General features: G+C 31.8%; 4 protein-coding genes and 1 pseudogene across 4 annotated transcripts; 4 read left to right on the top strand and 1 right to left on the bottom strand.

The window, feature by feature from the left end:
• Positions 1–371: 371 nt before the first annotated feature.
• On the bottom strand, positions 372–2,404 carry LOC114415876 (annotated as a pseudogene).
• Positions 2,405–11,032: 8,628 nt separating this feature from the next.
• On the top strand, positions 11,033–16,112 carry LOC114416519. The gene is made up of 2 exons (XM_028381409.1): positions 11,033–11,358; positions 15,401–16,112. Exons 1-2 carry the CDS (start codon positions 11,208–11,210, stop codon positions 15,958–15,960), a joined length of 711 nt encoding a protein of 236 aa, XP_028237210.1. The 5' UTR covers positions 11,033–11,207; the 3' UTR covers positions 15,961–16,112.
• A 436-nt stretch (positions 16,113–16,548) lies between these two features.
• On the top strand, positions 16,549–17,664 carry LOC114414355 (protein PXR1-like). Its single transcript, XM_028378617.1, has 2 exons — positions 16,549–16,667; positions 17,181–17,664. The coding sequence occupies exon 2, from the start codon at positions 17,229–17,231 to the stop codon at positions 17,535–17,537; it is 309 nt and encodes a 102-aa protein (XP_028234418.1). The 5' UTR covers positions 16,549–16,667; positions 17,181–17,228; the 3' UTR covers positions 17,538–17,664.
• Positions 17,665–19,962: 2,298 nt separating this feature from the next.
• Positions 19,963–22,686, top strand: LOC114416518 (mitochondrial outer membrane protein porin 1-like). The gene is made up of 5 exons (XM_028381408.1): positions 19,963–20,116; positions 20,255–20,341; positions 20,778–20,836; positions 20,951–21,189; positions 21,900–22,686. The coding sequence occupies exons 1-5, from the start codon at positions 20,068–20,070 to the stop codon at positions 22,210–22,212; spliced, it is 747 nt and encodes a 248-aa protein (XP_028237209.1). The 5' UTR covers positions 19,963–20,067; the 3' UTR covers positions 22,213–22,686.
• A 1,371-nt stretch (positions 22,687–24,057) lies between these two features.
• On the top strand, positions 24,058–25,514 carry LOC114416517. Its single transcript, XM_028381407.1, has 2 exons — positions 24,058–24,351; positions 24,835–25,514. The coding sequence occupies exons 1-2, from the start codon at positions 24,211–24,213 to the stop codon at positions 25,276–25,278; spliced, it is 585 nt and encodes a 194-aa protein (XP_028237208.1). The 5' UTR covers positions 24,058–24,210; the 3' UTR covers positions 25,279–25,514.
• Positions 25,515–27,885: the final 2,371 nt, after the last annotated feature.

Genomic DNA, 27,885 nt, shown 5'->3' with positions numbered 1-27,885 from the left:
AAAATACGCAAACTTTTTGAAAGGTTCAATTTCTCCAAAAATTTAAATTCTTCATAAAAAAACATCCAAACAATGAATTTTAAATTAAAGAAATTTAAATTATCTAATAAATTATTTTTTTCGGTCAAAATTCTCTATCCAAACGCAATCTAAAATAATGTGTTGTTGTGTTTTCCTTCTTTTACTATGTACTTCTTAGTTTTACTATTTTCTTTGCCACTGATCCCTCAAATTAAATAATATCCAAGGGAAAAGGAAGAACAAAGCGAGGAAAAGGAATTCAAAAAAAAAAACACCACTGAAGCATTCACTTCGGGTCTGGTATGTACATGACTTATTTATGTTACAACCACAGAAGTTGTCTATTTGGTTCAGCACGGCTTGTTTAGTTCACATTTCAAAGGACCCGCAAAGCGAGTGAGACTCGCTACGGCTTTCCCTGGTTTTGCTGTGATTTCTGCCTTGGGATGTTTGGCAATGCTTTTCCCAGATTGAACAAAGAAGGCTCCATTCACCATTAAATCACCCTCTGATCTCTGATTCCAATTCTTCCACACACTTTCGGGTGCATAGTCCTTTTTTGTCACCTATATCATGATGCACAAAAATGTCATTAGTGAATGCATACAATATTAAAATGAAAATAAAAAATAAAACACTTGTAGAAATTTTTTGAAAATTTGTTGCATAAATAACATTATTTTTCTATCCAAACTCAATGCATGTTTGTTTCATTGTAGCAAACAGACTTTTGGGACACAATGAAGTTTGTAAAAATATTGAGACTCTTCTTTTTATAAAATTGAGTTTGTGGATCATTAAATTTATCTTAAAATTTGTGCATCACATTTTGAATAGAAATTGAAACATAATCTCAGGTATTAGGAAGTTTACATCAACTCAACATATTGATTAACCCATTAAGCTATCGACTATGTTATATGCATGAATAACACTATCGGAAAACAGGATATGCACTGATATATAAAATGTTTTGTATCGTAGCTATTCAATTACAAACTATATTATATATGATAAATTTATTAACATTGCATACTTCTTTTGCATTTGGGTTTGGTGAGGCCACAAACCGGTTGCCCTGGCTGATGATGGTGGGTTGTTGGCTACCAACGATGGCGTACATTAGCCAATGGGTGTATTCTTTGTTAACAATATGAAAGAAGCCCCATCTACACCTTGGCATCCTCTGAATCAATCCTTTCCCGAAATGGTTGAAAGCCAAACTCACTTGCATGATTTTATCTCCTGAGTAGCTATCATTCACACCAAATAACAAAACCTGATCAATGACAAAATGAACCAATGTTACTGCCACACAAATACACAAGGAAGAAGCACATATTGGATATGAAGCTATGGAAAAGTTTAAGAATCACAGGGACACTACATTAACACCACCTGTAAAATAAGCATTTAATATCTATACATTGTTAGTATAAAGAATTTTACACAATCTATCTATTAGAAGCTATGGTAGACATTACTTTTAACAATTTACTATGACAATTTGTCATTGTGCATATAAACTTTTTTGTTTAAACTTTATTATACTTCTTAAATACTACATCCTCATTACTTGAAATATCCAACTATATTCTAACAACAACATATCCTTATCTCACTCGATGACATCCATTACCTAAATCACACGATGTCATTTGACACCGTTAAAAATTGGGTTCTATAAGTATAAAAATAATTTCTATAAAACGGTAAAAATTAGAATTAGAAATGATTACGTCCTTATGTTTGGTAAAATGGCGGTTGGAGATGGTAACAACAGTTGAAGCGTTGACGACGTCGATGAGGCAGTCTTTGCAGTTGGTCAGGAAACATGATCTATCCAAATATGCGTGGATCCAAACACCGAAATGGCATCGCCATCACTCATGGCGCGGACTCCGTAGTGATCCATGGAGTCTCTTATGAGACCACCACTACATTTCTTAATGTCATGAATGTGCAGCCCGTGAATGATGATGTTTCTCACATATTGCAACGTTATTTGGGCACCCTCGCTAATGTTCACATTGGCACCACGTGCATCTATGGTCTTGTTATCCGTTAGCATAAGCTCCGCATGAAGTTTAATGTTCATGCTTCGATAAAAAATTATCCATAGTGGCTCTTTTTGAATTGCAGCATGTCTCAATGTCCCTGGTTTAGGGTTTACGAGGTCATTGTTGGAAGAGTCTTTCACCACGTAAATTTTTCCATCTTTTCCCCCGATTGTGCCGTGGCCAAAGCCTAGGGCACAATCTGCCAGCCTCTTGCGGTTTTTCTCCTAATTGGGGTCACATCTCCAACATTTGTCAATGGGATTTGTCGCCTTGCATGGACCATTGTATTTGTTTGATAAGCCCCTTCTTGAGCTATCTCTCATTGCCCTGCATACCCAAATACTTCTATTAACTTTCATATTCAATCATCTATTAATCGATCAATAAACACAAAGTGAAAAATTATTTGCATGATTTTAATTGTGGCTGCATCAATCACATTTTCATGCAATGTCAATGATCAGTATACACAGTTTAAAATCATGTGATAGTAGATTAAGAACTAGATATTTTTTAACCAGTTAAGGAGAAATTAAGCAATGCACATATATAATAACTGAGTACACGCCTTTCAAAAAAAAACCTGAGAACATGTGCATTGAACTCAGGAGTAACTTTCGTGGGGTTAGGCTTGTAATTAAGCTTGTTTTGCAGCTTCCCTTTCTTCTTTTAATCGCCTATGCCAGACATGGTCGAAGTGACCTATGTTAGCGTTAAGGGTAGGAAATATAGCAAGACAAATTACATAAAAGAATAGCAAACTGAACTTGCTAGTTTCCATGACTATTGTTTCTATTTTAATTTCCATATTGTTTCTTTCCCTTGAAGATCTTTAATTGTGTGTGCCTATGGGCTTAATTATGTTTTTTTTTATTGTGTGTTTCTCAACCTGTATATTTAATTTTTTTTGCATTTTAAGTTATCCTCCCGTACTTTGCACTAGAAACCAAAATACAAATGATACTACAAGATACTTGGTGCTATATCTTTGTGCGTATCAATATAGGATACAAATTGCCAAGAGGAGTGGATATGCGTTATTTCTGCTACATGTCCTATATATATACTTGATTGCTTGTTTGTTAAAAGGGAAAAATATATATAAAACAGAAAACAAATAAGATCCAAGTTTTACATGGCCTATAACGTGGGTGACTGATTGATAAAAAGAAACTAACTCCTATTTACACGTTCCTATATAACAGAATAATAAACCAAATAAAAATCAGAAATAGTAAAATCAATTTACTACAACATTCTCTCCCTTAAACTATATGCAAAAAGAAAACAAACATTTAGTTTACCACTGACGCATTAATCATTCCTAACATACTCTGTAGTTTCAAGAACTGTTCTAACTTGAGAGGCTTTGTCATTATGTCTGCAATCTGTTCTTGAGAATTACAGAAGCTCAACTCCACAATTTTGTCTCTAGTCAAATATCTAAGAAAATGAAACCTTATATAAATATTTTGCTTCTGTCATGGAAAACAGAATTTTTTTATAACAATTCTACAACTGTCACACTGAATCAAAGTACTATTTTCCTCCTTATGACCAAGTTTCTCTAAAATCCTTCTCAACCAAACACACTGACAAGCACAAAACATAGCAGCTATGTACTCAACCTCACTAGTAGACAATGTCACTACAGGTTGTTTTTTAGAAGACCATGAAACTGCTCTAGAATCAAGTAAGAATGCAAAGCCGGCAGTGCTCCTTAATATTCTTTTTGCTGCAAGCCAATGAGATTTAGTTGACAAGACATGAATCTACTAATAAGACTCACTCCATACATCAAATCAGGTCGAGTTGCAGTCAAGTACATCGTACTGCCAACTACCTGTTTGAATAAAGTTTCATCAACTTTGGTTTCAGCTTCATCCTTTGACAATTTGGTGCCTACTTCCTTCGACTTTATGAACAATGTGTGTTCACATAAACACCTTTCAAAGCCTTCTCGAACAAAGTAAACCTCTATCTTGCTATATCACATCCTTGGTGTTTGCTTCAAGCCATACAATGCCTTTCTTAGCTCGTAAACTTTGCCTTCTTCACCTTTTTTCTCATATCCCAATGGTTGTTGCACAAATATTTCTTCATTGAATTCACTGTGAAAAAATGCACTTTTTAAATCTAGTTGAAAAACATCCCAATTTTTTTGTGCTTCCAAAGAAAGTATTAATCGAATGGTGTCAAGTCTGGCAACTGGAGCAAAAACTTCAGTATAATCAACTCCATACTGTTGTGCATACCCCTTCGCCATTAGCCTTGCGTTGTACTTGTCTACCTCTCCATTCTCATTAAGTTTGATCTTGAAAACCCACTTAACTCCAATTGGCTTCACCCCTTTTGGTAGAATAGTTAACTCCTAAGTTTTGTTCTTTTCTATTGACTCAATCTCTGCCATCATTGCATCCCTTTATTTCTTACTCTTGACAGCTTCTTCAAATGTAAGTGGGTCACCTTCAGTGAGCATTATCATAGCATTCAAACCATCTTCATCTGACAAACCTTCACCTGTTACATAGTCTATTGTCCAAGATGGTGGTTCTCTCACCCTCCATTCATTCAAAATTGGTGAATAATCTTAAGTTGATTCACTAGAAGAAGCACCAGTTTCACTTGAGTTTCTCATATCAACATCGATGCCTTCTCCTTCAATGTTGCCTTCTTCTTCATTGTTTCTATTCTCTCTTCCATGTTATTCTCATCGTCATCGTTCCACTTTAAAACATCCAATATGCATTCTTCGTTGCTTTTTCCCCAATTCCAGCATTCATCTTCTTGAAAAATCACATATTTGCTAATGATGATTTTCTTGGAAACTGAATCATATAATCTGTATGCCTTTGATTCATCACTTACTACCAAGAAAATACACTTCTTGCTTTTGTCATCTAATTTGCTTCTCTTCTAGTCTGGGACATGTGCATGAACTATACACCCAAAAACTCAAAGGTAATCAACCATTGGCTTCACATCGCTCCATGCCTCTTCTGGGGTTTTGTTCTGCACAACCACAGTAGGACATCTATTGAGGATATGCACACTCTATTTTACAACTTCGGGCCAAAACATTTTAGAAACCTGCATCTCAGCTAACATAGAACGCACCATGTTCATTATCGTTCTATGTTTCCTCTCTGCAACTCTGTTTTGTTGAGGAGTATAGGTTGCAATCAATTGTCTGCTAATGCCTTGATCTTTACAAAATTCTACAAACTCATTTGAGGTAAATTCACCACCTCCATATTTCCTCAAAGAAGCAATATATGCACCAGTTTCCTTTTCAACACACGCTTTAAAATTTTTAAACATGGAAAAAGCTTCTGATTTTTCATGTAAGAAATAAATCCAAGTTTTATGAGTGAAATCAACAATAAAACTTAGGATGTACCTCTTTCTGCTGTTTGATTCTGGTTCAATAGGCCCACATATGTCTGCATGCACAAGTTGTAGCTTGTTTGATACTCTCCATAAACTCTTCTTAGGCATAGAGTCTCTGTGTTGCTTGCCAGTTAAACATTCTATGCATATCTTCTTCGGAATCTTGACCGAAGGCAACCCATTTACCATTTTATAAAAAAGTGTCCTCAGTCCGTTGTAGTCTAAGTGACCAAATCGACAATGCCAAAAACGAGTTTCATTTTCTGATATAGTTTGGAAACATGAAGAAGCTTTTGGTATCATGGTAGCCAACAAAGAAAACATTCTATTTCCACTCATATTTGTATGCATAATTAATCCTTTCTCAGGGTGATATGCCCTACACTTCCCATGTTGAATCAAAATAGTCAAGCCTTTTTCTTGAAGTTGCCCTATGCTCAATAGATTATTCTTAAGTTCAGGAACATAATAGACACCAACAATTGCCTGAGTAAATCCATTCACTTGCATACGAATGATACCTTTTCCCACAAAATCCATTCTGGTGTTATTGCCAAGTTTTATAGTTTGGCTAAAGCTTTCATCCAATTTTGCGAACCACTCCTTGTTTCCAGTCATATGATTGCTGCAATCGAAGTCAAGGAACCACACTTGTTCCATCTTGGCTTGCTCCAGTTCAACATAAGACATTAATAACAATTCTTCATCTTTTTTCCTTTTCCAATTCAGCATAGTTTCCATTTTTCTCCCAATCAGGACACTCATATTGATAGTGTCCTAACTTGTGACATTTGAAATATTCAATAGCAGCTTTATTGAAGGATTGTCTTCCCCTTCCTCTTCCTCGACCTCCTCTGGATGCACCGTTACCTCTACCTCTACCTACTTTGTCATCGTGGGAGATCTTTAGAACCTGCTCTTCTTCTCCACGACTTCTCATCCTTTGCTCATGAACAAGAAGACTACTTTACAACTCATCAATAGTCATCATGTCTAAGTTGTTGGATTCTTCAATTGAGCATGCCACATAATCAAATTTTGAGACCATCGATCTCAAAATCTTTGCAATAATGACTATTTCACTAATACTTTCACCATGAGCCTTCATTTTGTTGGCTATGGCTAGAGTACGAGAAAAATATGCATTCACTGTCTCTCTATCCTTCATTTGAAGAATCTCAAAATCTTTGCGTAAAGCTTGTAGTTGAGCCCTTTTGACCTTGGTTGAACCTTGAAATTTTTGCTTCATTGAATCCCAGATATTTTTTGTCGTGTCCCTCTTGAAGATTGTTTCAAGGACTTCATGATCTATTGCTTGGAAAAGATAATTCTTTACCTTTAAGTCCTTCAACTTCTACTCCTAGATCAATTTGTGTTGTGCCTCCGTAGGCTTTATTCCATTTGCCACCACCAATATCTCATTCCCAATGAGATCCCAATATTATTTGGAACAGAGAAAATTCGCCATCAACATTGCCCAATGATCATAATAATGACCATCAAACCTTGGAATCGCAGGTTGCACAAAACTGCTACCACCACCTTCTACCATTCTTCTCAACTCCTGCTACTTGAGAGAAAATTTGCAGTTTCTTTCTTGACTCACATTCACTGTTTTCCTCACATGCACTCAATATCAGGCCCCTATAATAGAGCTATGATATTAATTGTTAAAAGAGAACAATGACATATGAATTTTCAGAGAGAATGCTCTTCCTTAAATCTAAAAAAAAAAAAAAAAAAAAAAAAACTGCTGCAATTGGCTTAATAGCCTTACAATATAATTTTTACATGACCTATAATGTGGGTGACTAATTGATAAAAAGAAACTAACTCCTATTTACACGTCCCTATATAACAAAATAATAAACCAAATAAAAATCGGTAAAAGCAATTGACTATAACATTGTTATTGTAAGCCATATATATATATATATATATATATATATATATATTACCATAGGAATGTTCAAAGCTTCAAATCTTATAAATAGGTGGAAGATTGAATATAGCAGCAATAAATCTAATTGAAGGAAGGACATGTACAAAAAATTGAAGCGCCTGGTGAGGGAAGAGGGAAAAGCCTTTTCCCTTAAGTAAGAGCAGGCTTGTTTTAGTATCTTTTGCTTTCTTTGTCCAAGTTTTGGATATTTTATTACATATGGAAAACATTGATGAACAATAAGAAGGCTAACAAGGTAAGGTGAAAATATGAATTAGAAAGTCAGCAGTATTGTAGGTTATGGAAAAGCTGAATAATTAGACAAATATTGTGAAACATTTTTTATTAGTAAATTGTGAAACATAAATATGCCTACACTATTTATTCCAAAATAAAAATAAAAACCAATCGTTACGTTCTACAAAAATAACTAATTATGACATTATGATCAATTGGGGGTAAATTTTTTTTTTTTTAATTTACTAGATGGGGTAATTTTTGAATTAATTCTCATTTAGGAGTAAATTATAAAAGTATTCATGTTTTCATAGCCAAAAATCATAAATATTTATCCAACTTCTTTTTTTCAACTTATATTTTTATTATTATCATGAAATTTCTCAGAAATGGTAGGTTGTTTGATGCCTACATAGAATTTTATATATTTTGTATTGTTCTAACATGAAGGTTGTAGGTACATATGAAATTACAACTTTGAAGTTATATGGTGAATAATGATTTTGGAGGTGACAAAACTCATATTTTACCTAAAGTTATATGAGATTTCATGACTTTAATGAGAATAAATTAAAAAAAAAAGTTAGATAAAGTTTTACAACTTCTGTCTATAAAGTCATGAATATCGATCCATACGATTTACTTCTAAATGAGAATTAATTTAAAAAGTATTCCTATTTGATAAATTTGAAAAAAAAAATACCCCATTTTGGTCAAAAGGCCAATTGATTATCTATATAAAACAGAAACTAATCTTATTATATTAATGGATTTCAAATTATAGCTAATTTTTTTTTAAAGAGTTTAATGCATATGCACTGATAATGTAAAATCTTTTATACTGTTAATGTATAGTTTTTTTTTTCTCTTTCTGAAATTTTAAGTTTCAAAATTATTATAAATACCTTTTGAAACTAGAAAGAGTTGAAGTATAAATTAATAATTATGAAATCTTATTATTAACAAACAATATAATTAAAATCCGTATACAAAATAAATCAGTTGCTTATCCTACTAGTTGTGAACTTCAATCAGTCATAAAATTGAACATGGCCCTTAAATCAAATACATTTAATTTAAAAACTATTTTTTTTTTAAAAAAAGGAAATAATAAATAAAACACACATGATATCCCCATTCAAAATATAGTTCGTGATTACTAAGTAATGAACTAGGGAGGGGTTGTTACTGGTTCGTGCTGCAGAAGAATATTGAGGGAGAAGAGAGTCTCGTGGAGTTGGAGAGAAAAAGAGAGATTGAAAATTAAATATACTGTGTTGGTTTAAGTTTAATTTGGGCACCAACTAACCAAGTAATACTAATAAAAAAAATGAATTACTTGACTGCCAAGTGCCAAGGGTGTGAGTCAGCCGAAAATATCTAACAAGATTTTTTTTAACTCAAAGGGTTGGCATCCTAAGAAATGTAGTGACACACTGCCAGCAATATATATGAATGGGTTGGCATCCTAAGAAATGTTTGACACACTGTCAGCAGTATATATGAATAAAAATTATCTATTTAATGAGATAATTAATTTTTATTATGTGTAAAAAAAAATTGGACCGATGGTATTTACACACCGTAAGTAGGATTAATTTATGATCCAATAGGTTGGAAAATATCTATTGTTTCCTGACCCAGAAAAAAAAACTAATTATTTTTTAACATATAAATAGTAGATATTTAGGCAATTAGAGATTGGAAATATATATATTAGTTTGGGCTATGTGTGTGGTAGTATTGGGCTTGAATTTGGGAAGCACGTCCATCCCACAGCATAAAGAGTATTGATATTGGCCTCTACTTCAATTGCTCTTGGTCTCTATCTAAAAGAAAAAAATCTACTATGCCTCATTTGAATTTCTTCACCCCTTCTTCTTTCATCTCTAACTTTTTTTCCACAAATTTGCAATGATTCATTATAAATGTATCTACAAGGAAACCTCTGTTTATATATATATTTTTTTTGGAAAAAATAGGTAAAAGATGAAAGAGTCCCTATTATAGAAAAAGAATTTAACATAGGTTAAAAAAGATATATAACATCAATTTTATACTAATATTAAAACTAGTGATATTGAAAATGTCTTCTTTCGACATCAATTTTAAAATCAATATTAAAATAAAAAATTGGCATCGATTGCATAAGAAATCAATGTAGAGACTATATTAATAAGTGTACTCTTGTAAGATGTCTACATCAGTTTTCTTTCTATAATCCATCAGAACTTGTCCTCATTATTAATCAAGGCCTAAATTTTTTTGTGTTAACTAATTTGACAAGCAATGTTATTTCTATTTTCTAAGTCACCTTTGCATGCACACCCATTTTCAGAGATGCATTCAAGGGGGCAAGGAGGGTCTTGGCCCCCTTTCCTTAGGATCCTTTATGTATATATCATAAAAAAAAGTAGAAAAATTAAAATTAAAAAAATATATTAATAAAAAAAAATATAAAAAATATAGATTTTTTAGTTGATATTTGTTTAAAAAATTTCTATTAGTACATCATATCTTTGATTTTGTCTATAAAATTAATAATAAAATATTTTTAAACTTATTTTTTATTAAATAAATATTTATTTAAAATTAAATATTTAAATCACTATGTGAACAAATTTTTTTTGCAAATCCCCTTAATACACTCTTGAATCTGTCCCTGCCCATTATACCTTTCTTTCATGAGAAAGAGAAGGAAGCAAAGAAGCACGGAGCCTTTCTTTTTTCTTTTTCCCCCATAAGGAATAGTAAACAATGATCTGTAAAAAAAAAAAAAAAAAAAAAGCCATGTAAGTTTGGTGAATGTAAAAAAGGTTATGTAAGATTTACAATTACTACTTATGTTCAACATATTATGCAAATCGGCCCTGCAAAAGGTCTAGCATAAAAAAAAATTAACAGTGAATATTTAATTTAAGGTTTAAGTAACTTTTTAGTCTTTTTAATTTAGTGTTTTTTATTTTTTTTTCTTGTAAATTTTGTTTATTTTTGTTTTAATTATTATAAATTATATTTATTTTATTTTTTATGTTTGTAGAACTTTAAATAATGTCTTAAACTTTAAAAAGTATGTTAACGATGAAAAATAAAATAAACATAATTTGTAAAGATTAAAAAAAATACAATAACAATAAATAAAAAACACTAAATTACAATAGTTAAAAAATCATTTAAACCTTAATTTAATAATCATATTTGGTACTAATGCGAATTCAAAGGAAAAGCAAAATTGGATTGAACATTAAATATTAACAATTATAATAAGCAAAGCAAGGAATTGCTTTTCCAAATATACCTCAGAAACTACCTATACCTAGGTCACACCCTTACAACTGTAGAAGCAAGGAATAAGAATGTTGAATCATGGAAAGCAAGCCATCCCAATTTGGTTATATGAGGGAAGGCTAACTCTATAAAAGCATCTTGCTTCTTCTTCCTATGGTTTTCTTCTATAAACAGTGCAAATTAACAATCGTTGTTACAACTTTGCAACACAAACGTATTTGGAATTTGGGGCTAGGTTCATATATCGGTTGCTACTTAATTCATTATCTATGGCCAGTGAGGCAGCAGGTATTACAAGACGGGATGGAACAAGAACAACCTCAGCAGCAGCAGCAGCAGCAGCGGTGGTTGAAGAGATCGTACCTAATTCGGGATGGACAGACGACCATTCGAGCCATTTTCTTCTTGTGGATCTTCCTGGTATTAATTCAAACACCTCATCATATGATTTTAAATTTTTGTAAAGAAAAAAAGTATATGTTGAATTTTTTACTAGTAAATATTTTTTCTTTGGTTCGCTAGAACTAAGACGTTAGTTGTTTTATCTTTCTGTCAGCCTTGGTTAGTAGGTCACGATTAATATAATTACTGAAATGTCCAGCAAATATATATATATATATATATATATATATATATATATATATATATATATATATATATATATATATTTATTGTAATATTGTCGTGAAAAACTCACAAAACTCAACACATTGCGACAATTATACTTCTGCAGTCTGCAGTTTGTAGTTTGTACTACAATTTTTTTTACAATATAATGTTGTTGGTGCCGATTATCATTAGGTTTATTAATGATTAATTTTTATAAGTAATTAATTAATTATTTTTAGTGAGATTTTTCTTTTTTAATTATATTTTTTTATTCACAAAACTCAAATTTAATATTTCACCTAAAGAGACATAGTATCATAAGTACCCCTAGCATCAACAATTTATTGGTGCTATATAGCAATTGCACTTGAATAGTTTTTTTTTACATTTAAAAATTGTGCATACTTACAAAATATCAATAATTCTTGTTTTTTTTTTCACGGCTTGTTATATTTTTACTACAAGAGAAAAATGTCATATAGGTGTGACAATAAATTTGCTCCCAATGATATCTTTTTTATCAATACTACAAGTCTATACTGATAGACTACAAATATACTAACAAATAATTTTATTCACATAGAAAAATGAAATATATTATCATTATATCAAATATTATTGTAGATTATTCATAATCTATAGCTTCAAATTAACACTTTTGTGTTTTAGCAAGTGGTATTTTTTACTATTATGTATGTAGGGGTGGGTAAGAAGTTGGTCCATTCCATGTAAGTCTGCATTAACAGCGAATCAGGTCAATTCGTCCCGCACTTTTATACGGACTTAATATATTGATCCGCTCCAGTCTCGCAGACCTCGCGGGTCAAATAGGCCGGTCCGCGGGTCTACTTTTGAAAAAATTACAATTTTAAAATAAACATATTTTTTCTCTTAAAAAATAGTCAATTACACTCAATTATATATATATATATATATATATATATATATATATATATTTTAAAAGTCTAAATAAATCTCTAACAAATACTCAATTACAAAAATTTTAACACAATCAAATAAATTTTCAACATAAATGTAAAGAAATTTTGGATTGGACTTTTAGAATTAATTGGGTTTAAGTTGGGCTTGACTAGTGATTGCAGGTTTGCGGGCCAACCCACAGACCCTACGGTCCAAATCCACATAGCCTGCAGATTATACGGGAGAGGTTCCAAATCCTGCAAGTCATGGATTTTTAAAAATATTTGGCCCGTGACCCGCGCAGACTACGGACCAGTCCATGGACCTAAGTCTGTTTACACACCCCTACTATTATGTTTTGGTTTCGTTTGTCTATTTTGTGACATCCTCTACCTCGATATACATATTTATATAATAAAATATATGAAAATACAAAATTACATAAAATGAGATTTTATTCAATGAACATAAAAGATTTCACATAAGTAAAAGGTTTACATTCACTTCACTATTACAAACAAAACTTGTTAGAAATATTTTAAGCTCAAAACATCATGCATTTAAAACAAAATTTCATGCCCCAATGTCACATCCTATCAGGGTATTGTGTCCCGACGTCCTCAGCACAAGGTTTCTTAAAGCAATCCGCCTAATCATCTGCTCCTACGAACACAAGGTTCGAGATCATCACAGGATCCAAACACAAATAATACACAGAGAGTGAGCTATTACATTTCTAACTAAAATATAGATAAACAAATACATAAGCAAAATACATAAAAATATTTATCACATAATTCAACTTAATACAATTCACGTCACTTCACCACTTTATCATTTAAAACTCATTTTTCAATCTCCAATCACATTACACGTGAATCACACACTTGATTCAAGACGTAACAACACTCACCAATTTCATAATAAACAATTTACAAGCGTTATGTAACAATTATACTAAGACTCAAGCTTATATGCAATGTAGTACTATGTTAGTGAAAAACAACACCAAGATGCCTGAGAATACATAACAAGACACACCACACAATGGGTATGTCAGGTCATTTTCACTAGGTAAAATCATAAGGTGACCAATCAGGGCCACTCTGTTTTGCGAGAATACTCCAATCACATGGGATTAACATAGGCTTAAAGAAGCACTCAAATAGAGTGTATTTACTCCCAAGGCACTTCAAAGAATCCATTAGGGTCTCACCTTCCTAATTCAGGTCCAACCCTAAAACAACTTTTGCATGCAGACGCTGCTCATGAATTATACAATACCCACAACCTCACACTTGTTTTCAAACACATTTAACACATCATGCTACAATTTAACACCTCAAGTTCCTAACTTGAAACCCTACACTTTCATTTTAACATATTGCGCATAAAGACTTTTCTCAAGGTAAACACCAATCCGGTTATTATATAATTCACAACTCACAACACAAGTAATTGTCACATCAAGTATTATTCACAGCCATATCTCATGTCCATAATTTAACATCTCACAATGTCACAATTCACCATCACATGTTTACGTGTTTCTCGTAAATTAACACATGTTCAACTTTACACTTATACTCAATCTCAATAACAATGTTATAATTTTAAAGCAACATGTTATCTCACAATTCATCACATATTCAATTTATCACTTATACACAATTTCAATCACAATTTTATAATTCTAATATAACAATTTTTCACGCTAATCTAGTAAATCTTATCCAAAACACAAACAAATTGTACAAAAATGTTTCTCACAACATGGGGAGTAAAACTCCTCAAACAATTTCACATAATCATACAGGAAGAATTACACTACAATAAAACATCCCAAAACAAATCACAATTTGATCCTCTAAGAATCCTTACACGTGTTCATTCTAACCTTAATTGTGATAAACTCATCCCTTACTTTTAAGCGGGTCCAAATGCGTAGTTCGGCAGTGATAGCAAAGTCTCTAGAAGTTCTCTAAGATTTTTCAAGCTTTTCGTCTGGTTGCTCTGCTAGGATTTCCAAACATTGAAGAGAAGGAGAAAGAATAGAAGTCTCCATTCCACTGCCACCGTGCGAGGTGAATTTCTCTCGCTAGAGACATTACTTTGGAAATTCCTTGACTTCGGTTGTAGCAATCATATGATGATCCAACGGTCAACGAATTTGGGATCATAGTTTTACTTAAATAGGTTTGAGTATATGCGGGAAAACAAAGAATTACGTGCGAGGGACATTCCCCTCATCACAGACATTAATTTGCAAATCCCAACTATGTGTATGTGCAAAAATGAGTTCCCAACATAGTGTTCAAATTTCAGGAGGATCCAACGGTTGATTAGTTTAGGATTGTCATTTTATTTAGGTGTATGCGGAAAAAAGAGAAAGTTTTGAGATAGGAAGAACGGAAAATAAAATTGAGAGGAAGAGAGAACTCGTTAATGTGAAATCTGACCTAATATGTCTTTTTATTTACTCTATTTTTTTAATTTATTATTTTATAATAAAAAATTCTATTTTACTCTCTATCAAATAAATAAATAAAATATTTTTTTCTAAAGACGTATATTTATTTTATTTACCTTAAAATTATTAATTTAATTAATAAAATTATTTCTGCTTATTTATTTAATTACCAAAAATCTCATTATTTTTCTAAAATTTTATTTTTTTATTTAAAAAATTTAAAATTTTATGAAAAATAGTGTTCCACATTTTATTTTATATATTCATGAACCTGTTTGTCATACTTAGCTGTTAATTGTAAACTGAAGGGAGATTGTCATAATTAACTGTTAATTGTCACCTCAAGGGGAAAAGGAAAAGAAGAAATCGTTTCAATCTCTTCACTAATAAAAATTTAAAATTAACTACTTAAATAAATTTGCCCATAAAAAAAATGAATGACTGTGTCATATCTTACATCAGAATTTAGGAAGGAGGAGGTGACCCTTCAAGTTGATGGCTCCGATGGCCGTATAATTGTGAAAGGCGAAAGGCAAACAAATGAACAGAAACGTATTCACTTTGAGCTGGCCTTTCCATTGCCACCAGATTCAGATGTGGATAATATATCCGGAAACTTTGACAGTGAAATCCTTCACGTGCATGTCCCCAAGCGAGCTTCACATCAAGAACACAGAGAAAGTGGTCATGAGATAGAGAGAGCTTCAAATAATGGCAGTGTTGGAAGGCCACAAGAAATTGTAAGTGAGGAACACGAAGTTGTTAATGAGGGGAGGGATCATGGTCATTATCAACACGAGGAAGATAGAGATAAGAAGGAAGAAAGAAGAAATGAAAATGCACAGTACATGGATAATGGTTATTCTAAAAAATTAACAAGGAAGTTGGAGCAAAAACGCGACATGTCAAGAGCTCTAGTGGAGGTTTTGATGAGAAACAAGGGAGTTGTTACAACTGCTGTTGTGGCCTTTTCGTTTGGGTTGTATGTATCTAATAAGTTCCATTCATGGAATGAACCATAAGTGGAGTCCCTTCATGACATGCATCCATGAATAACATGCATACCATACTGCTTTTATTTCTCATGCTTGAGTATATAGATACAATCAATAATGTATGTACCATGCTGATGTTATAAGCAATGCAATAACATGTCGACGTACTTTTTTTTTTTTTTCTTTCCCATTACATGCAAGCATATTTTGATTGAATTAATTCCTAACTTTTTTATCGATAAATAAATGATAGTTTATTAGAATGCTAATTTTTGTTAACAGATTGAGGGGTTGAACCAACAAACTTTCTCAACATATTTTATATCTCCTAACATATTAATGACTAAATATGGTGGACATTCTTATTGATGAGTAGTTAGCTATTAGTTTGGATATTGGTGTCTAATTTGGAGATTACATATCACATCTCTCCTTGTATTATTACTAAACCAATTATTAATTAGCAAAGCTAAATAAAGTCAATAACTAAGAACTCGTGGCTCTAAGTGGAAAGCGAAGATGATGGTAAAATTTAAAACCGTAGAATTTCGAATGTGTGGGTGTAAGTAAGTGTATTACGCTTAAACTGCTGCGGCTCTGACAATTTAGTGAAGGAAATTTGGTGGTTCGACTCTGCCAATGCAAACAAATTGAAGCTGCTCTGACGCTTACTTAAGCAAATTTTACTTTGCAAATCATTGTAATTTACAGCGTCCCAGACTCTAACATAAGTGGTATGTTCTTTCATTTGTTTGATTCCACCATTTCTTATTCTTTCTCCTCTTCCTTGGCTTAGTGATATGACACTCTGATCTTATTTTTAAATGATTTTTTTATTTACAGCATAGCAAGGTATTTTTGGTGAAACTTTGAATGTCCATCCCACTTTACAGAAATTAGTATTAGATAATTTGAAATTATCATGTGTTCATGGTTCTGTTCATAACATAGACACGTGATTGAATTATTTAATTTATGATAAATAATTAATAAAGCTCAATTATTTGTCATGTAGCGATTGATTGAGACTATTTGATCGCAGACTGTGTAATAATTTTTTCTGCTTTCTAAAAATATATAAGTGGAAGGAAGAAAGAGTTAGAAAATAATCAAAGTTTCAATTTATCAATAACTAATTAAATACATAATTTTTTGCTAGTTCGAAAATAAAATAAATATACTACTATTACCTTGAGTATTTGGGACAGCTTTCTAACCAGTTTTAAGTTACTTTGATTGGTTTTCAGAGGAAATTAAAAAAGCCATAATCTAGTGTAATATTCCTTTGTTAAAATATGGGAGGAGCTGAAGAGAATGACAAGCATGAGGGTGAAGTTGAGAAGGAGCATAAGAAGGAAAAGAAAGAGAAAGCAGAGGATGCTGGAGAGGAATCTAAAGAGAAGAAGAAGGAGAAGAAGAATAAGGAAGGGAAAGAGAAGAAGGAGAAGAACCCTGAAGATAAAAAGGATCCTGCGATATTAAAGCAAAAGCTTGAAAAACTAGACTCCAAGATGCAAGCTCTGCAAACTAAGAGAGAAGAAATATTGAAGCTGCTTCAAGAAGTAGAACAAGGTGCAGCTAATTCAAGTGAAGCTACTGCATAAGATTTATCTCTGTGTTTATACTGAATAAATAGTGTATCTATCTATCTATATATATATATATATATATATATGAGTTTGTCCTTAAATTGGTGGCTTATGTAATTTCTTGAATTAAAGTTAAATAAGATGTAAGTACAATAATAAACTATTAACTATTATTCTATCTTTTTCTTTTTTTTTACAATGATGGTAACAAGATTAAATATAGGACGCCTCGTGCAAATTTTTCAGACCCTCCACCATTTGGCCGTCCCTAGTAGTTAGAATATCTTTATTGTTGATTTTATAAAGGGTTTACAGTTTAATATTTAATCCCTCGTTTAATTAGTAAACCAAAGAAAAAGAGACTAGATAAGAAAATCATACAAAAGTTTGTCCTCTCAAAATTAAAGATGGTGATCAAACTACCAATGCTATAAAAAAAAGTTTACATTTAGTTATATATTAAATTAGAAATGAGAAAATAAATTGTGGATTAAAAATCATCATATGATAAATTAATTGATTCTTACAATAATTAACTTAAAAGCATGAATAATCATTTTGAATACATGATCACTAGACTCATTAAAATAGACTCTTTAAAAGTGAAAAATCAAATCTTTTAATCTCAACTTGTCAAAAAATATAGATGTACCATTATTATTTTTTTCTTTTAAATTTGAAATGTAAATTTATCCAAAAAAATTAAATTTATTCTTTAAAAAAAACTATAATTTTTCATTAAATTAAATTAAATATCTATAAATTAAGTTTTGTGTATCTCTTTAATGATCTAAATATTTTATTCTGCTAAGTTTTTAATTACATTTTATTAAATTTGTTCACTTTTAAAAATAACCATAGAACATACATAATACTCACTAGTCTTTTCTTTAATAAAGAAAATTGTGCCGGAGAATTGTTTACAAGATATCTCCTTTTTTTAAGGTACAAGACAACTCCTTATCTCTTGTTTTGTCGTTCCAGAGTGTAAAAAAATGGGCTATTATAAACTTACTCTAATTTTCTCTTTCATTTTTTTTCTTCTTCTTTTTTCCTTTTTGCATGACATCGTTTATCATATCTATTTTTTTCGTACCTTTTCTCTTCCTCCCATTCTAATTTATTGCAAATGGGGTGCACGATAGTATTTTCCTAAAAATAAAAAAGTTGCACACCTCCATTTCAAGGTACAGTCGTACCGATTTAATTTTTGTATGCAATTTATTAGGCAAATTCTAACACGTAATTCTAATTAGAATACTACTAGTCCAAGAAAATTTTTTAACTGTCCTGAAATATTTAACCCCACTGATGGGGACATGGAGAAAAATTGCTCCAACGGTAATGTTATTCGCAGCTCACAAATTTTTCACATTCTTTTGTTTTTAGTTAATTTTTCACATTCTTTTGTTTTTAGTTAATTTTTCACATTCTTTTTTTTTAAGTTAATTTTTCACATTTTTTACCCTACATTCAATCAATCATCTTGAAACTGTAGGCTGATAACAGGTTCGAAAATGTCCAATATAAAGCCATGTTGAGAAAATTTAAAGTGTGGGGGATTTGTACCATTCGTAAATGTGACGGAAGTCACGGAACTTAAATAATGATGTTATAGGATTAAATGCTTCCAAAAATGTACCAAATCTCTAATAAGTGAAGTCAGTTTAAGAGTGAAGCAATAATAATATTTTTATTTTTTGCATAACTAGATTTAAACCCCAGTGTTGTGTTGTGTCGGTGTCTTAACCAATAACCATAATAATGAAAATGATTATTTGACAGGACACATTTTTAGCTTACGTAGTTAAATAGGATAATTAAGTAGTTATGTGAAAAAGAATGAAATGATTTGAATAAAGAATGTGGGATAATGTACTTAAATGATTACATTGTTAAAGACGGTAAGAAATTATTGATGGATAGTTGATTCAATTAATACATACTTGATTCTCTAGAAATAAGATTTAGCACAGCCCCTTACTTCAACTTGGGTATGGTAAATGGAGATGAGTGCCTGAGAGGTATTTTTTTTATCAATAAGAATTGAACATGATACAAGAAAATTTATATCACTAACACATTTTATTTAATCATCTGAGTTAGACTCCCTTAACAGAAAGATAAGAAATATAAATCTTAGTCTTACAATTATATAGGAATGATTAAAATTGTTTTGATTATAATCTTAATTATCTCTAAGTACGTTTTATTGTGTTACAAAGTTACAATTAGACTAGACTCCCCTTCAAATGAAAAAAGATTTCCCTCTAACACTTCAATTTATTAGCACTAGTCTGTATGTATGTAGCTAGCTTAATTGTTACTCCTTGTATTCGTCATCATCTCTACGTCTCATTTGCATTCTAAACTGTTGTTTAATGGAAATTTCGCTTTATACGGTGTCCAAATAATTGTCCTTTTCAGTTTTCACACGAGGAAACATCGCATGATGCACAAGCCAAGCGTAGTCTTGCCACATTACCTTCCCAAATAAACAATAAACAATGAGTATAATTAACTTGCAAGCATTCTTTATGGCAAGATGAGCCAGGGTCCGGGCTTATATTTTGATATTGGAAAGAAGGCCAGAGGTTTTACAAACACCTCTTTCTGCCAATTACTTTGTTTTGCCTCTTTCATTTTCATTTTAATCTTTCATTAGCATGGATTCTGAACTGATGATGGTCCCTATAAATTGGTTGTTTACCTTTTTTTTCTGTTAATGTTAGATGTTCTCCACAAGGGCTACGCTCAACAACCACCAATCCACTTTAACTACAGATTCTTGAATTGGAATTTAGATCTCTCCTGTCAAGGTAATATATACCAGCTTTTCAACCCTCTTTCTCTTGTTTTTGCTTTTCTTTAAAACATGTTCTTTTTAATCTACATGTAATTATAGTCTAGTGAATTAGATATTCTAAACTTAGTCATTTCTTTTTCTATTAGGTGGGATTAGGGAACTATGGACATCTGTCATGGAGAGATTTTTGTGTCCAACTAGTGCACACAAAGTTGCATATCTAATTTGTGAGAGAAAAAAATTATCTAGTATGTTAATTGGTTTAGTGTACAAAAGTCATGTAGACCTAGTTTGGTATGCTATTTGAGCATATAGATAGAGGGAATCAGCTAGTCCTCAAAGAGATGTACATTACATCATAAAAAAATGTTAGTATCTCAGAACCCTGAAATAGCTCTAGAATTTCATATCTCACTGTACTTCCTTTGATGGTGTATCTGTTGGAGTAGAAGAACTTGTGCATGGACTAAGGGGCCTTTTCACATGTAACATACCTGACTCGGGGAAGGTACAACTACATTTGACTAGTCTAAGAACTATAACTAATTTCATATTTAATAATTAAGTCATGATTTTCATTGCATCTAACTATTTTTTGGGATCAAACTAATTTCGATTACAGTTGGAAATTCAACACTTTAGTAGATTCAGTGGGTTTAGTGCAAGCATTGGATTATCGGGAGAAGCAGAAAAAGGATATAACCCTGTTGCAAACATCTCTGGTCATATAGGAACCAGAATTCTCACCCTGGGAGCTAATCTTGCCTGTGACTTATCAGGAAGCTCATCAGCTAGGACAACCAACAATCTGAATGCTGGGTTGAGCCTGAACAGTCCCTACCTTGTTGCTGCCGCAACCTTGTGAGCTATCCTTCAATAGAGACTAATTTTATCAGAAAATGTAGTGTAACATCAGATTTGTGATCTGTGCAGAATCTATTTATAAAATATAAAAAGAACATAAGTTGTGGTTTTAACACCTTAAATGTCCAATCAGCTTTTTTGGCTTGTGGTCCAATCTCAAATTGCATCCATTTTAATCTCTTCAGTCCATGCTTTTAGTAACTTACATCAATAAAGAACAACTCTTATCACCTCTATTTTAGGAGCATATATGCACCTCTATGCACAAATTTTGTATTCCTTCATCAAAATGTATTCCAAAACTATAATAATGAAATCAATCCAACTTATTCAATAATAGGAAACACAATAATTATTGGTAGAAAGATATAAAGAGGCTTTTGCAATGTGCAGGTCTATATCTAATTTGAGCATTGTTACTGCTTTGTGCTCAGTATTCTTATGTTTCTTTCTTACTTTATGCACAAACTTTGTGTTACTTCGTCCAAAATCTATTCCAAAACAGTAATAATGAAATCTGTCCAACTTATTCAATAATATGAAATACAAAAGTTATTGATAGAAAGATATTAAGAGGCTCGTGCAATGTGCATGCTTATATCTAATTTAAGCATTGTTACTGCTTTGTGCTCAGTATTCTTCTGTTTCTTTCTTCAAACCAAAATGACTGTGTCATGCTGAAGTTTTGTGCATGTTAAATTATGCAGGCATGACAATTTTCAAACCTTGAAAGGTTCCTGTTATTTTGAAGTGAACCCCCTGACCAAGACTGCGATCGCAGCAGAGGTGAAGTATGACCTTGCAGATGATGAGACTACTGGTGTCACCGTTGGTGCTCAGCATGCATTATTTTCTTGGACATTGCTAAAGGCTCGACTTAACAACAATGGCAAGGTAGGTGGTCTAATTCAACAAAAGTTTGGGACAAAATTTTCCATAACCGTGGCGGGAGAGATAAATTTGAATGAGAAAGCTAAAGAAAAGTTTCCCAAGGTTGGAGTCTCCATGGCTTTAAAATAATTTCACCAAGAAAAGCTCTAGTGTAGAAACAGGCAATGAGATGTGATGGAGACTTCCAAAAGATGTCGCAAACTACATGGAAATTTTGTTTTGCCCCATCCATTTTGTTTAACATTGGAGAACGGTATCATATCCTTGCTTAGTGTTTTGTTACCAATAGTTTTGAGGAGTGAAAAGAAGCCATACACAGTTTATGAATATTTAGTGCTAGAAATATTTAAACATCCATTTATCAAAGATTTGTACCAATAAAAGTTCAAATTGACTTCTGTTTTTTCGCGTAGGTAAATCTATAAAACAAAATCCATTATGCAAGAATTGATTTCTTCCTTGCTAGTCAAGATAAGATGAAGTGGTAGCTACATATTACTTCCATACTTTATTTGGTTTTGGAGAACTCATTATTCATAGAGGGTAGTAGGCTTATGTTTACTTTGTAAACAATAATCATTTATATGGAAAGCATTCAAACCATCCTATTCATGTAACAATCAAATGCTCTCATGTTGTTTGAAAGGTCAAAATTTAATTTCTTGCTAAGAAAACTTGTATCTGCAATGATAATGAAAACTTAGTTCTGCATCATTCACAGTGATATTAGAAAGTTGATTGTCTAATTAAACAAGACCACCGAGCACACTATTCCGAAAGGCAACCACTGAACCACACGTATTCATATATATAGCAATATCATACTCACACATCGAATACATAGTAAATGAAAACAGCAGAAGACTTGGAGGCGGCACCAATTTCTTTCAAAGTGTCAAAAATACTGAGTTTTGGAACGCTTGCTCTAATTACTGCAATTAGAACAATAGTTTTTACTTGGTTTGCAAAAAGCATCACTAGCCTTCTCTGACAGTTCACGATATTGAGCTGAAGCAACAACGTTGACAAAGACATAATCCAGAAATAAAATACAAATCAAAGCTAATCTTCCATAAACATCAAAACTAATATACCATAACTTAAATATATGGACCAAGGAAATTACGAAAACAATAAATAGAAAGAATCTAACAGGAATGCAACCTGTACTAGTAAAAGACCGTCTAGTAATTAACAAAACATGAAGGCACCAATTTAACAAAACACCAAAGAAGAGAACCAAGGTAACATGACAAAGTTTTCCGAATACACATATTTGTTAACTAACTGTCAAAATTCAAGAATTCAAGCTGCGATTCATAACCATACAATTACCTAATAATAGAAATGTCAAAAAATAATTAACCGGCAAGTTGATTTCCAAGAATCCATGACATGCTCTGGCTGAAGCATTTCTTCAAATTTCCCATAGTAAATCTGATCTTTATAAGAGTATAATGGTCAAATACATCTTAAAATAATAAATCATTAGTAAAATAATTTATAGACATAAGTTATCTTTTTATAAGAGTTCAATGGTCAAATACTTATGTCATAAGATATATTCAAATAAATTATTTCAAACAAACTTGGCATTTTATTGAATTCATTGATGATTTAATTTATTTAACTATTAAAATTACTAGTAAATTCATTAAAATGCTTTACTCATTAATACATCCAAAACCACATTTAAATACAATTAGTCTAAATTTTAATATAAGTCTGGTTTTTTTTTAGCAAGCCGGGAAGTAAACACTAAGCATAAATAAAAGCTTCCATTTTTTCTCGATCTCTTCTTTATTTTTTTTTTTCCTCTAAATTTTATTAACCTCTATTTAATTTATAACAAAATAATAATAATAACAGTATTTTCTGAAGCTGGGGCGAAAATATCAGTTTCCATGAGAGGATAAAGCTAGGGCCAATATGATTGGTGGAGAAATGAAGCAAGAAGATGGCGTGGCATAAAAACCCACCACGATTATTATTATTCTCACAGAAAATGTCCTTCGAGTCTCTCTCTTGATCGTCCCACGTGGCAGTTGAGTTGAGATATCAAGCAGAAGCAGAAGAAGAAGAAGAAGCACTCTGGTTCTTCTGAGGCACAACCTCGTTCCAACAGCCATGGCGGTTCCTGCAACATCCTCAGCCCCTGTCCTTCGACCCATCCCCACCAACCGTTCCTTCTCTTCCCCATTCCGTTCACTCCCCACTCCCACCACCCGAAAACCCCTAACCGTCTTCGCCATGGCCCCTAAGAAGAAGGTACCATTCCATATTCAATCTCTAACCAATATTTTATTTCGTAAATGTCCGGTCCCGAAAATTTTACATTTCAGATCTCTACTTTGTGGCGTCAAAACATTGTGTTAGAAATCTTAAATTGAGCAGTAATATGATCAAAATTGTGTCTTTATATGAAATAGTAAATTGAACACTGATATGATCAAAATGATATATATATATATATATATATATATATATATATATATATTTGTTACTACCTTTGTCCTAGTGGGAGAATTTTGGAGAATGTTATCTCTCCTTCTTTTCTTTTTTCATCCTTCTTCAATCCCTGAATCAAAGTTTTTGGTTAATGAAAGGGATTCGAACCTATAATATCTTCCTCTTGCCTTGTTTCTTCAACCTTCAACCACCAAGTAGATTTTAGAACTTGTTGCGTTTATATATCTGAGACCAAGTTTCATGTTGTGGATTTGATTATAGCTTTGTATGGTACTGTGGTAGGTGAACAAGTACAACGAAAACTGGAAAAAGGAGTGGTTTGGCGCGGGGATATTCTACGAGGGGAGCGAGGAAGTGGAGGTGGACGTGTTCAAGAAGCTGGAGAAGAGGAAGGTTTTGAGCAACGTGGAGAAAGCAGGCTTGCTCTCCAAGGCAGAACAATTAGGATTCTCGCTCTCTTCCATAGAGAAGCTCGGCGTCTTCTCCAAAGCCGAAGAGCTCGGCTTGCTCAGCTTGCTCGACCGAGCCGCCAGCTTCTCCCCCTCCGTCCTCGCCTCCGCCGCCATCCCCGCCTTCGTCGCCGCAATCGCCGCCGTTGTCATCATTCCCGATGACTCCGCCGCGCTCGTCGCCGTCCAGGCTGTTGTTGCCGCCGCACTCGGCGTCGGCGCCGTCGGTCTGTTCGTTGGCTCCGTCGTGCTCGGCGGATTGCAGGAGGCGGATTGATTGATTGATTGATTGATTGAATGATGTGGGAATGGTATGTGGATGAATTAATTTTAGAATTTTTTTTTTTTTTGTCTTTGTAGTTGTAGAATTGAGGAGAGATTATGGCTGTTTCTTTTGGTGTAAAAAATTGTAATAAAAAAATGAAAATGACAATAATTGACTGGAAATGGGTGCATACAACAAAATGTAGTGTCTCTGTCTCTTCTGAATGAATGAATTGCTGTTTTCTGATTTATGTTTCTTAATTAAATTAGTAAAATTAAGCACTAGTATTCAGTGTGATAAATCATTGTCATTGTTGTTTTGAGAATGACAACATCATTAATTGATTATTCGGTTGCTCGGATGAGTTTGTAAATTGGGGAAGAAGGATCAGATCTCGATTTGGAGATCAAATAAACAAATGTAAGAAGGATCTTTAAATTTTAAGAGGGAGTAGAGAGGATTCAATGGTGGAGCAATTTAATGCGACCAAAGAACAGTTTAACACACACCTGTTAGTTTAAGAGGAAAGTTTTTGGAGGAAAAGAGCTAAGTCTTATTGGATGAGGGATTGGGATCTTAATACTAAATTTTGGAGGAAAAGAGCTTTCTTTTCTTTAGGCACTTTTAAGAGTTATTCCTTGCAGCTACACAATGGCTTGAAAGTGATGAATTCCCTTACACTAGGAATAAAATGAAAATTAAAATATTTAAAGCACTAAAAAAACTTGTTTTACAGGATCAAAAGATTATTTAAATTTTTAAAAAAAATTATTTTTTTTCCATTATCATTTTCAAATGGCACTTTGATTGATATAACTTTGGAATATTTTTTTTTTTTGTATATGTATTTTGATTGTTTTTTCTTTTCAAAGTAGTATACTGTAAAAAAAATCCATATGCTACTATGAAGACACTGTATTGTTAAAAAAAATGCACATTTTGATATGTTGTAAAGTGTCAAATCACTTTGGTAATTTGAACAAATACAAACTTTTTTACTAGATGCTATTTTTCACACTAGAATGGTGTTACCATGTGGTCAACTTAAAACAATTAATCAGCATTAAAAAAAACTTTAAAAAATTAATGCTAACTAATAAAATAATGTATTAAAAAAATTAAATAAGAAAAATGGTGAAAGGTAAGAAGACATAAACAAATTATGTTACCACGTGACCAAATTAAACAATGTGAACTAGTGATACATTAAAAATGTGTAACACATATACAAATAATAAAATTAAATTAAAAATATGTTACATTAATGAAATGGGTTAGGTTCATCTTCTACACCAAAACTCAATACAAGATCCAAAAAATAATAGATTTAATTGAGTTAGATTAGATTCGATCCAAACACTAAAAAAAAACTCAACCCAATGTATTGGCATTGGATTATGTTCATGGATACATTCCTACATAAGTTGAAGGAAATACATAAAGAAAAAAAATGATCATATTTTGAATGAAAAAAAAGTATCAAAAACACATTCTTTCAAATACATTATCTTTTATTGGTTAAAATTTATTAACAAAATATTACCAAATAAAATTATTAAAAACTATAAAATCATAAGAATTGTTTATTCCAAAAGATGCCAAACTCATAAAATTTTGTAATTTTTTTATAAATTTCATCTAATAAGAGAATGCATGCTTTTTAAAAATGATTAAAACTAATGATGAAAATTGAGATATAATTTTTTTAAAGATTAAAACAAAAAATACTAATAATGTGATAAACCAAAACTAAAACTAAAGTTTAATAAAGGTTAGATGTCACTTTTGATTTTTTATATTTTAATATTTTTTCGTTTCGGTCCTTTAAGTTTCAAAAAGTCACATTTGATTTTTTATCTTTTTGAAGGATTTCATTCTAATCTTTTTTAATATAAATGTTAGATATATTAACAGAAAAGTGTGATGTGATTCTTAATATTGGTTGGGATGACAATATGACATGTTAATTAAAACAATATTGTCTCAAATGGTATTATTTGGGTCTTTTAAGATTATAAAATGATTTACATTCAATCTATTAAGTCAATGAATAGTTCCATTTTAATCATTTAAGTTTACAAAAAGTTTCATATTAGTATTGACAATTTCACATGCACATACTCAATGTTTACTTTTGATAGCATATGATCTTCTCATTTGCCTAATAATGTGTTTTGGTCATCTAATCTACTAGTTCAAATACATGTGAATTGATAAGTCTTTTACCATTGGTAAATTCAACAACGAAAACACAATACTAATTATCCCTAACAGGACAACAAATCCAATGACAAAACATATTTAACCATTACTTACTACAAATTAAAGAGTTTTGTTGGGCTACAATTCTTCTCCTTTGCCTCATAATAAGCATGTATTTAAAGTAGTAAGTTCACATTGTATTAAAAATAAAAAATAGGTTGTGGTATCAAATGTATCAATGTAATTTGACAATTGATTATCCAAATTAAGGTGAAAATTGAGATATAAATTTCATACACCGAGTATGTGTAAATTGAATCGGGTATGTGTAAATTGAATTGACCGTATTAAAATGAAACATTTTGTAAACTTAAATAACAAAAAGGAAATTATTTAAAAACTTAATTAACTAAATTG

This window comes from Glycine soja, chromosome 6 (genome assembly GCF_004193775.1).
Source record: "Glycine soja cultivar W05 chromosome 6, ASM419377v2, whole genome shotgun sequence".
Taxonomy (NCBI): Eukaryota; Viridiplantae; Streptophyta; class Magnoliopsida; order Fabales; family Fabaceae; genus Glycine; species Glycine soja.
The sequence above is the reverse complement of the archived record's forward strand: the minus strand, read 5'-3'. Positions and strand labels throughout refer to the sequence as shown.